This window comes from Schistocerca serialis, chromosome 10 (genome assembly GCF_023864345.2).
Source record: "Schistocerca serialis cubense isolate TAMUIC-IGC-003099 chromosome 10, iqSchSeri2.2, whole genome shotgun sequence".
In the NCBI taxonomy this organism is placed as follows: Eukaryota; Metazoa; Arthropoda; class Insecta; order Orthoptera; family Acrididae; genus Schistocerca; species Schistocerca serialis.
Window position 1 is genome coordinate 146,841,094 of NC_064647.1, and position 12,480 is coordinate 146,853,573.

Consider the following 12,480-nt stretch of genomic DNA (forward strand, 5'->3'; position numbering starts at 1 on the left):
TATTCAGAACAAATCAAGTCACGAGTAAACTTTATCTTCAGAACAGATTTGTTTATACACCTTTTTAAAGCAGTTGTGTTGTGAATCTTTTATTTAACTGGAAAAGTTGGAATACCATGTCACCATAAAACTTTTGTTTTTGGGAGTTTCTCATTAGTGTAAATTTATACGTAATAGATGAAGGTTAATCAAGTAAGCACATAAGAAGTAGTGACTGAATTCAGACTTGCCCACATTACACTCTAAGATAATCCATGTTAAGGACATATGAAAAATGCAATCACATGGGAAAACATCGAAAGAGTGTACAACACTATATCAAACAGTCCAAAATTAAAAGTGCGTAGTGTAGCTGCCATCACAGGCATATCATAATAAAGAGTACAGTACACTTTACAAGCAGATAACAAAAATTAGTATCTCAGTAACATTACACCATTTAAAAAAGAATGTATTTGATTTCGTGTCCTTGTTTGTTGGTGGGGACAAGATGTGGATCCATCACTTCATGCCGGCAATCAAAACAATAGTTGTAAGATGATTTCAACAGCCATTGTTTATGGGGTGCAAAAAGGAAGCTTCTTATTGGCTATCTTTCATAAGCATTACCAATAATCATCAAATATATGGTTCAAATGGCTCTGAGCACTATGGGACTTAACATCTATGGTCATCAGTCCCCTAGAACTTAGAACTACTTAAACCGAACTAACCTAAGGACATCACACAACACCCAGCCATCACGAGGCAGAGAAAATCCCTGACCCCGCCGGGAATCGAACCCGGGAACCCGGGTGTGGGAAGCGAGAACGCTACCGCACGACCACGAGATGCGGGCTCATCAAATATAAAAACGTCTTCTGAACCGTAATGATGGAAGAAAGTTCAGAAGACTGCACCTGTCCACAAGGTTCTATATCTGCCTCTACATACATAATCTGCAAGCACCATTAGGTGCTTGGTGCAGGGTACCTTGTACCACTACTAGCCACTTCCTTTATTGATCCACTCACAAATGGAGCAAGGGAAAAATGACTATCTATATGCTTCTGTACAAGTCCTAATTTCTCTTATCCTGTCTGTGTGGTCCTTACCTCAAATGTATGCTGGCGGGAATAGAATAGTTCTGCCTAATACCAAATCGTCTGCTGTTCATCTTCTAGAGTTACAGGCTTTTCAGGTCATTTCTGAAAGGATTTTTGCCTCAACCGACCAACACCTAAACTTTATCACTTAAAATAACCGAGCTCATTTTTGAAATGCTAATCACTTACTCCAACTCATATATCACATTTGTCTCATCTTTCGCCACTTCTGCTGTCCCAATGTCCCTTTAATCTTTTCTCTCTGATTACTCAGTCAGTTGTTACAGCTTTTCATTAGCATACTGTGATACCATTTCATCTGTGTTTAACCAAATGTTACAATTTTAATCAATTCTTGACATGTTAAATTGCCTTGAGGTTGTGCAAAACATATCAAACAGTTCTAAATTCAACATATTTCTTAATGCATTTTCATCCATTTTTGAAAATACTTTTCCTAAAAAGATAATTAAATATAATAGCGGCAAGTTACTAATGACAATGTGGACTAATTCAGGTATTGATCTATGTTTAAAATGGAACAGGACTTATATAAAATAGCCAGAACAAGAAATAATCCACAAATACTTTTTTCATACTCTAAACAGTACTGTAACATATTAATAAAATTTGTAAAAATATTCAGCAGAATGCACACCTTCTCTGAAACTGACAGAACAGACAATAAAATAAGATAAATACTGAATATTTTTAATAGAATGAGAGAGAGAAAGAAGGCATAGATGATGGTATTATTTTTTATAAAGACAATGGGACCATTGTCAAAAAGCAGTTCGTATTTAGCAGATATATTTAATAGCTACTTAAAAAAAAGTGAATAAACTGTTGCAAATAGTTCAGAACAGAAAGCAAAACAATACACCAAAGAAGCTATACAGATGGCATTTAATGAAGTAAAAGTTAGTCTCACATCTCTGTCTGAAATAAGAACGGACATCAAAGGCTCAAAAAATTGAAGGTTTATATAGGATGGATAATATCTCTGAAAGACACAAAAAAGCTTTGGTGCTGTAATACTGGTATATAATGTTTTTAGTCACTTATATAATACATCATTAACTCAGGGTGTTTCCGCAGGCATACTGAAATATATCAATCTTAGTTCTCTCTACAAGAAAGGTGACTCCACAGCTGTCCATAACTACTAATCAGTGTCACTCCTTACTGAATTTTCTAAGCCTTTTAAGAAAGTAATATGTTCCAGGGCTGTCACCCATCTGTGTAGTAATGGAATACTTTACTAAGCAATAACAGTCTGTGTTTTAAAAGGATCGCTCCACTGAGACAGCTATTTATACATTTACTGAGCACATAACAAACTCTTTAAATGATCAAGATTACCAGTTGGGATCTTATGTGAGTTATCAAAGACATTTGATTGTCAGTTATAGTACTCTACTAGAGAAGCTCAGATTTTATAGAATACATAGTTCAGTAAATGCCAGGCCTATTTAAGAAATGGCATGTAGGAAGTTACCCTAGGCTGTTCAAGTAGTATAACGAAGGACATCAGATCATCTAAAATGGGAGAAATTACAATGGGAGATGCACAGATTTTCATCATTGGCTCAATATTGTTCTTGCTTTATGTTAATGATGTGCCATTTTATTTGAACCAGGAAATAGAATTAGTTCTGTTTGCAGATGATACTAGCACTGTTGTGAAGCATAGCAGAGAAACATCAACAGGGAAAATAGTCAATGATGTTTTGTAGATGTTACTTACAGATAGAAATGGGCTACTTTTAAACTTCAAAAAACACAACTCACCCAGTTTTGCAGTGTCAAAACGATTATACCTCCTACTAATGCAATATAGCAGCAACAAATAATAAACAAAGTAAAAGGTTCTGAGTTCTTAGGTATGAAAACTTAAAGCGGAAAAAAAGTATAGTAGACACGCTAAAACATTTAGATTTGGCTACTTTTCCCATAAAAATAATTGCCAACTTTAGGGATACAAAATTCAGTAGTTAACATATTTTATGTATCAAACAATGGAAAATGCAGGATGGAAATGTAAGAATATTGTGAAACGGAAAGTTGCCACTCACCATATAGCGGAGATGCTGAGTTGCAGATCCAATGTTCAAAAATGTGCATGAGCAGTACCCTCTGAAACACTTGTACCTGCACTGGTATTGTATTCTGTCATCAAATCTGCTACCGAGTGCTGCCTATCCTGCTTTAAGCAAGCCTCCGACACCCAACATTTTGTCACCTACTCGTGGTTTCATCATCCTACAACCACTTTCCATAGACGCTCACAACGGCACCTTGCAAACAGTTTCACCATTTCTGAAATGCTCATTTTCAGGTGCTTGGCTAACTATCTGCCCTTTGTCAAAGTCACTTATGTCAGTAGATTTTCCAAAATATAGGACAATGATTGATAACATTTTTATACACAGTGTTCAGGCTGAAACAATTAATGTGTACCGAGTTCTGATCATGAATCATGATTAATGGAAATAAACTGTATGGATGTTACTACACTGAGGCAGGCTCATACAAAGCAGTGAAGCTTATTAATGGAAACAGGATACAGTGTTTTAATAGTAAGCTAAAAGAGGTGGTATGGGATGAGGTGTATGTAGAAAGAGATGCTAAGGTGAAATTCAATTTATTCCACAATAAATTTGTGTCAGTATTTGAAAGTAACCATCCTAAAAAGTTATCCAGAAGAACCACTTATGAAAAGAGCTAAGAATAACAACGGGAATTAAAATCTCATGCAAGAAGAAGAGGAAAATAAGGAAAATATTCAATATACAAGATACTATAACAATTAAACTAAATGATAATGTGACTGATAGTTCATAAGTTGTGAATACTTTTAACAATCACTTTCTAAATGTAGCAGAAAAATAGGATGAAACAGTTCAATTCAAGAAGCCATAGAATATATTAGGCATAGAAACAATTTATTTAACATACTACATTTTGGATTACAGAAGGGTTGCATAACAGAGAATGCTATTTATACGTTCACTCATCAAGCAGTACAAGCCTTAAATAATAAAATATTGGCAACTGATATCTTCTGTGATCTTTCCAAAGCATTCAATTGGACACATCATGTTACTATCTTTTTTTTAAAAAAAACTCAAGTTTTATGGACCTGATGGGTTTACACACAGCTTGTTTGAATTATACTTAACAAACAGAACACAAAAAGTTGTGCCAAAGAATTCAAAGTATGTTGGAAAGAAAGAAAATTTCAGTGACTTGGGACCAATATCAAAGGGAGTCACACTGGGTTCAATTTTGGGCTCACTGCTATATATGCGAATGACCTTCCATTTCCACATTCAACGTGCAGAATTGGTGATGACACTAGTTATAATACACTTCACAAGAAAACAAGCAACAGAAGAGATTGTAAATGATATTTCCCAAAGAATTATTAAGTAGTTCTCAAAAATGGAGTCTCCCTAAATTTTGAAAAAACACACTATATTCAGTTCTGGACAAAAAATAAAGTCATACCAACAACTGATGTAGTACATGAGCAGGAGTCAGGTAGAATACTCCCAATTTTTGGATTTACATATAAACGAAAACCTGAACTGGAAGAAGCATATTACTATGCTTCCCAAACAATTAAGTTCAGCTGTTTTCGCTCTTCATATAATTGCTAATCTTGGTAACAAACGAATTAGCCTCTTGACGTGTTCTGCATATTTCCACTAGATAGTGTTTTACGAAATAATTTTCTGGGATAACTCACCACTTAGCCAGAAAGTATTGATTGCACAAAAAGCAAGCAGTAAGAATAATATGTGGCATTCACCCACAGATGTCATATATACATTTTAACTGCACCATCACAGTACATATATTCACTAACAAAATTCACCATAAATAATCTATCAAATTTTGAGAAGAACAGTGATGTTACCTATTACTGAAGCTGTCAGTGGCTCAGAAGGGAGCTCTAAATGCATATTAACAGTAAAAATGTATACATATTCTGTAAGCTGACTCATTCCGAATTGTTTCAATACAAGACTCATTCAAATGACCTTGGAACATGTAACTAACTAACTAACTAACTGACTGACTAAAAATGGAATCAACTGCTGGTCGGCTGACCTGCTTAATGTTAACAGAACTATGACAAATGTCTGTTGGACGATTAATCTTCACAAACAAACAGTCTGAATCGACAGTGAGTGCCACTCTTTTCCTGAACGTACTGTGAACTATAATAGCATTTATGCAGACACATGCTGCATTATACAGCAACTCATTTTTGAGATGGGACCAGCTTTTTTGGCCAATAGCAATTCTTCCATAGGTTCACAACAGCTAACAGCCATCTCCCTTCTCTTTGCTCTCCTCAGCTAAGCTTCACCTCTAATTGAACTAATAAACACCTCCCACATACTGCATTCTCTCTTCCTTCAGGTTCGTCTTTTGTTGTGTAACAACATACCTGACAGTTTGTGTCAATCCCTGTCATATATTTTTATGTCTGTTTCACTGGTGTATGACCTTTAAAATCTTCTCTTCCCTCTCAAATGGAATTACAGTTAATAAGTACACTGTATTCGCCAGATCTGTGTGCTGCAGTTTTTTTTCTAGTTGTTTCAAAAAGTTATGTTGGTGATGAAAGGAGACCACAATGACAAAATCCAGAACATCTAGATTTATGAGCATTACAATTTTAAATGTGACTTCACATATCAAATACAACTAATGATTTTTTTAAAACAATTACAGCAATATGTACTTGTTCAGAGGGAAACTATTCTGAATAAAAAAAATTGTAAGAGTGTGGATATATGTGGATATAATTCAAGCGCCACATTTTTAAGGGGTTATCCAGAAGAAACTGAGGAAGTTTTGTAAGCATGAAGTGTCACAGAGGAAAATGTAAGCTTAGCACTGTTTAAAAAAAAAATTATCCTATTGTTTACTTTACAATCCAGTACAATGAAGCATAGTATAAGAATAGCCACATGGCTTTTTGTAGTGAAACAAATCACTATAAACAGATGTAAGTTGTGAATAGAAGTATGAATTTTCAGAGGTTCTGCAAAGATTGTATGCTCTCAGAAGAATCCATAGTACTACACCTTGCATTTGTAAGCCACATTACTTATCTGAATTTTAAGAGTCTTCCTCACCTTGAGGTTTCAACTAGCTGTTGTCTTGCAGATTCATTGTCATCAACTAGACCTCGGTCCCACAGTCTCTGACGCTCAAGCTCCAAACGGACTTTGAGCTCTTCCAAACGTTCTGCGTGTTCTTGTCGCACAGCTTCCTCCTGTAGAACAGCATGAATGTACACCAAATTCTTTTTATGAAGGTGCCAATAGTGATTCCTTCCTTAGAATTTTCAGTCACTCACTAAAACAAAATATCTCCTAGTTTCAAAGATATCAACTCAGCAAGGCAATTCCTTAACATTTCATATGTCAAATATTAAATGATATGCATTTTGTTGAACTGCCAAACACACAACATATAGTTATGCTGATATCAAGATATCCTAAAGAATATTAAGCAGTAATTTTCAATATTTTATTATATAGTGTATAGTTTATGAGCTGCTGACAACAGAAGTATAAATAGTGCATGTAAGAACATTTTATTTAAAGAAATATCACAAATTTAGAGCCAATGTCATCATATTGTAGCTCTGATTTCTCTGTTTCCAAAAATTTATACTTTTAAAAGAATAGCTTGTTAATTAATAGAAATTTCATTTACAAAAAGTTTAGTTGCCAGAATCTTCTTTGTGGGCTTTGCTAAATCCTGGTGATAAACATCCACATGCACAATTCTGCTACATAAAACAAAACCTATTATTTATCCAATTTGAAGAATATCTATCTCATTGTGAAACAAAATAAGTTATTTTTCTGATTCATGTACATATTAACTGTCAATCCCTTCTTTTACATTTATATTGAAAGTGTAATAATTTAATACTTTAACATTTTGTGATAACTGTCCTATGTGTGTCTTTCAGTGGGTACTATGTACAAAGCCAAAGGCACCCCTTGTCTAGCCTTCATCATGTAAAGTTCCTTGATAGTCATCACTATGTACTGGGTGGCCCAAAAAGGATGGTCGGATTTGAACTGCGTAGTACCATTGAAAGGTGAGGAGGGGGGACCACTGCCGGCCGTCTGCAAGTTGGCCATTACACCCAGTTTGCCACGAGATGGCGCAGTGGACGGTCGAGCATCGTGTTTTTGCTGTGGAACAGTTTTTCAGAAATGATGAATCGTTTATTACTGTGCAACGATTGTTTCGACAACGTTTTGGTGTAGCGCGTGATGGACCCATTCCAGATCGCAGATCCATATCACGTTGGGTGACTGCATTCCGGACAACAGGGTCTGTCAAAAGTGGTAAATCTACAGGGCGTACACGTACGGCAGTTACTCCACAGAACATTGATGATGTTAGAGCGTCAGTGCTGCAAAGCCCGCGTCGTTCCACTAGGCGTCGTGCTCAAACTTTAGGCCTCAGCCGTAGTTCGTTGCAGCGTATTTTAAGCCGTGAGTTACAGTTTCACCCATACAAAATTATGATCACGCAAAAGCTGTATGATCGTGATTTTGAGCAGCGAAGACGATTTTGTGAATCAATGCTTGACATTTTGTACTCTAATAATGATGTTGTGCTTCTTATGTCAGATGAAGCCCATTTCCATTTAGACGGCTATGTCAATAAACAAAACTGCAGGTATTGGGCAGCAGATAATCCCAGAGAATTGCACCAAAAGCCTCTTCATAGTGCTAAGGTAACAGTCTGGTGTGGAATTTCAAGATTGGGGATTGTTGGTCCTTATTTTTTTGAGGAGAACAACGCTACAGTCACAGTGAACTCGAAACGTTACGTTAACATGCTACGTAGCTTTTTGGTGCCGAAACTGCGAGAGTTACATGTAAATCGAGATCGAATTTGGTTTCAACAGGACGGGGCCACGGCCCACACAGCCAATGACTCCATGTGTGTTTTAAGGCGGATGTTCCCCCACCACATCATCTCGCGTTTTGGAGATGTCCACTGGCCCGCGAGATCACCTGACCTCTCAGCCTGTGATTTTTTTCTTTGGGGATACCTAAAGTCAAAAGTCTACGTAAAGAAGCCCCGAAACTTAATTGATCTGAAGGAGGCAATCAGTGCAGAAATTATGGCAATTCAAGAAGAAACAGTAGTGAAAGTGATGGAAAATTTCGAGGAAAGACTTGTGGAATGCATCACCGAGGAAGGACACCATCTTCCGGAAGTCATTTTCCGTACATGATTTTTTGTGGTTAGTTCTTGTAATTGGGTGCCTGGGAGCATTTAGTTACGTAATTGAATAAAATTAATTTGTAAAACTGATGGAGTTATAGTTATTTAAAATGTGACCATCCTTTTTGGGCCACCCTGTAGTCAGTTGTTTATAGTTAGATCTTATTCAGCATTCAAAGAGTACAATTCTAATGTTAGTCTGCAATGAGTTACAGTGGATGTAGTCAAATGTATGTAATCAAACATTAGCACTGCCAGCAATGAACAGTCATTTGTGTAGAGTTTTCGTTTGACATTTATTGAGTGTGGATGACATATTTCTGTAATTTAGACTACTGTAGTCTTGGCGAGTTTACTGATATGTATTACTAGAAGTATGATGTTAATGGTATAAAATCTAATTTTTTTTCTGACAGAACATCCACAACTGTTATACAGTTAATTATTGACTGAAGTCTTTACACTACCGTGTTTCTGGGAATCAGCCCCATCTTCAGGTATATCTGTCAGTTAAAACAAAAAAGGTATCTCTAAACAGCAAAAACCAAAAAACCTAACAGTAATAGAGAATATAGATCATTGGGCACCCATAAATCCTCTCCACTGAGCATACCTATAAGTAGTAGATCAAAGTGTCCACATCAAAGCTATCTTGCAAGGCAACACATTTGCAGTACACGGCTCATCAGGCTGAATACCCAAATGTATCCGAACAACAAGCACCTTTCAACTGTAACTGATATCTGTCAACCTTATCCTCAAAGTGCCATTGAGAGGGCAGGGAGTCTAAATAAACCAAATAAAGCCAGATTAGACACTATGTGGGAGGCAGAAATCTGAAAACATCACGCTAAAAACTATGTAACATACAGCTGCACTTATGAAAGGACTACTGATTAAATAGCACTATCACTTGAAGGCAGCATTTGGATAACAAGTAACTGGAACAACAAAACCATTAACCAAATATGATTAACTGAGAAACTGAAACCTGAAACATGACACTACTACACTGCAGCTACAGGGTGTATAAGCAGACAAGGAAAAAAAACTTCCGGTTAAAAATAGTTTTTCCTGGGTGAAAATACACTTCTTCCGTGTTAAGTGACAGTATTTGTTGTGACAGTGCCACGACATTTGACAGTGCCGCCACGACAGTACGCGCAAACGGCGATAGAGCCGCTCCGCAACTCGGCTGAGCGCGGGAGCGCCACCTAGCTACGAACAGCACCAGCCGCATGTCACAGCACGGGAGTCGAATAAGAGATACTGAGTTGTTATCATGTAACCACCTATTGTTTCTAAGTGAGTGTGTTTGAATATCCACGCAATTATTGGCGATTAAAGGTTATAACACTTTTTGGCGACGAGGTCGGATATTTTCACTGCGTTGTGGATTTGTGTGTTCGTGACGGGGCAGACATGGAACAGCTTATGCAAGCACTCATTGAACAACAAACACAGCTGATGGCTGCTATTAAGGCATTGTCGACATCACTTACTCATCGTCTGTCTTCCTCTTCTCCACCTCCATTCCCTCCTTACGACGAGGCCGCTGAAGACTGGGAGGATTATGAGAAGCGTTTGCGGCAACACTTCTTGGCTTTCGGCGTTGTTGATGCTCCTATGTGTAAGTCGTTATTTCTATCTTGGATTTCCCCACGGATCTATCAGCTGCTATCTCAGTTAGCCCCTCTGCGGGAACCTGCCTCTCTGTCCTTCCAAGAAATGTGTGACTTATTGTCTAACTATTACCGGAAAAACACCCACGTCATTGCCGCCCGCGTGGCGTTCTACCGGTGTCGTAAACAGCCCCATCAATCTTACCGGGCTTGGGCGGCTGAACTACACGGTCTGAGTAGGAAATGTCAGTTTGTCACGGACACTCATCATGAGTCTTATGCTGATTCAATGGTTAGGGATGCTATTCTATGCCTTGCTCCTGATAAAGAAGTTCGGCAACGTGCCCTACAACTGCCAAACCTGTTGTTGTCGGAAGTTCTAAGCATCACTCAATCCTTTCAAGTGTCTCACACTGCTGGCGCGCAAATAGACGCGTGGTGTGATGTAGGCGCTGTACAGTCAACTTTCGACACGGACAATTTGCCTGTTTCACAGGAGAACGAAGATGTGGCGGCGGTTCACTCGCGTAAACAACATCGCGTTGGGCCGCAACGCTCCCAGCGAAAACAGCAACCACAGAAGCAGGTTCGTTCCGCACTTCCTTCGTGTCCACGTTGTTTCGTACAGCATGACAGGGCTGCGTGTCCAAAATGTTGGGCCACGTGTAATTCATGTAGGAAAAAAGGCCACATTGCTTCTGTGTGTCAGTCCCCTAAAGTTCCTGTCAACGAGGACGAGGCATCGGACATGGATGTTAACTGTGTGCTTTCTCAACCAAATAAGTTGTTTGTTACTGTTCGTGTTCTGGATAAAGACATTCGCATGCAAGTGGACACTGGCTCTGCAGTAACTCTCATTAATTCTCGCACGTATTTGGAGTTGGGCTCCCCTCCCTTGTCTCCAGTTACGCAAAATCTGAGAACTTATAATAAACAGAAAATTCCTATCATTGGCCAGTTTGATGCTTCCACTGCCTACAAATCTGTTGTTAGGCCCCTCACGTTTTATGTGGTGGATCATGCGGGCACTGAAAACCTGTTCGGTTATGATGCTTTCCAGTTGTTCGGGTTCTCCATTGATGATGATGTGCACCTCATATCTGAGGATATTCCATATCAACAGCTGGATGGATTGTGTTCTGAATTTTCGTCCGTGTTCTATGCTGGTCTGGGTCGTGCCGAGGATTTTGAAGCCCACATTACTCATAAACCTACAGCTCGCCCTAAGTTTTTCCGGGCACACCCTATTCCGGTGGCGTTGCATGCACCTGTCAAGGCTGAGATAGACAGGTTAACAGCTGCAGGGATTCTCCTTCCTGTTACCTCCAGTGAATGGGCATCGCCAATCATGGTGGTTTCTAAACCAAACGGGAGTCTGCGATTGTGTGGTGATTTTAAAGCCACTGTCAACGCTCAGAGCCTCATTGACACTTACCCTCTTCCCCGTCCTGAGGAGTTATTTATCAAGCTCGCTGGGGGCCAGTTCTTTTCCAAACTTGACTTATCGGAGGCGTACCATCAGTTGCCGTTGGATGCTTCTTCCAAGGAATTTCTCGTCATCAACACTCCTTCTGGGTTGTATCAGTACCAGCGGTTACCATTTAGCGTCGCTAGCGCGCCGGCCATTTTTCAGCGGTTTTTGGAACAGCTCACAGCTTCCGTTCCCGGCTGCATAAACTATCTGGATGACATTTTTGTCATGGGGGCCTCCACTGAGGAGCACCTTCGTAATTTGCGTTGACTGTTTCAGGTTTTGCATTCAGCTGGGTTGAGGTGCAATCTGCACAAGTCACAGTTCTTCCAACCCTCCATTGTGTATCTTGGTTTCCACTTGTCCCGTGAGGGTATACATCCTCTATGTCAGCACACTGCAGCCATTAACGCTCTACCCCGGCCGTGTACAGTCAAAGAACTTCAGGCGTTTCTAGGCAAGATTGCTTATTATCACAAATTCATTCTATCCGCAGCGGCGGTAGCTCATCCTCTGCATCAGCTGTTATGCAAAAACGTCCCTTTCTGTTGGTCCGACGAGTGTGAGCAGGCTTTTGTCTGCCTGAAGGCTCATTTGCAGTCGGCGCCTTGTCTTGCCAAATTCCATCCGGTTCAGCACTTGGTTCTGGCGACTGACGCGTCACAGTATAGCTTAGGGGCTGTTCTTGCCCATCGGTATGAGGATGGGTTGGAACGACCCATCGCCTATGCTTCCAAGACCCTCAACGATGCGCAACGGCATTACTCTCAAATCGAAAAGGAGGCGCTCACTATCATTTATGCTCTAAAAAAGTTCAGCGTTTTTTTGTATGATTCTAAGTTTCACCTCATCACCGACCACAAGCCACTGGTCTCTCTGTTCAGCCCATCAGCGTCGCTTCCGGATAAGGCAGCTCACCGCCTGCAACGTTGGGCCTTATACTTGTCTTGTTTTCACTATGAGATTCACTATCGCCCCACGGCCCTGCACACCAACGCTGACGCATTGTCGCGATTGCCGATGG

The 12,480-nt window shown here is 39.4% G+C and overlaps 1 protein-coding gene across 1 annotated transcript in view; it reads right to left on the bottom strand.

Annotated features, from left to right (window-relative positions):
• Positions 1-12,480, bottom strand: part of LOC126425154 (centrosomal protein of 164 kDa) — a 688,023-nt gene that overhangs the window by 80,575 nt on the left and 594,968 nt on the right. Inside the window, exon 16 of the mRNA XM_050088105.1 lies at positions 6,239-6,378. Within this exon, the coding sequence (XP_049944062.1) occupies positions 6,239-6,378 (140 nt within the window). The remainder of the gene's footprint in view (positions 1-6,238; positions 6,379-12,480) is intronic.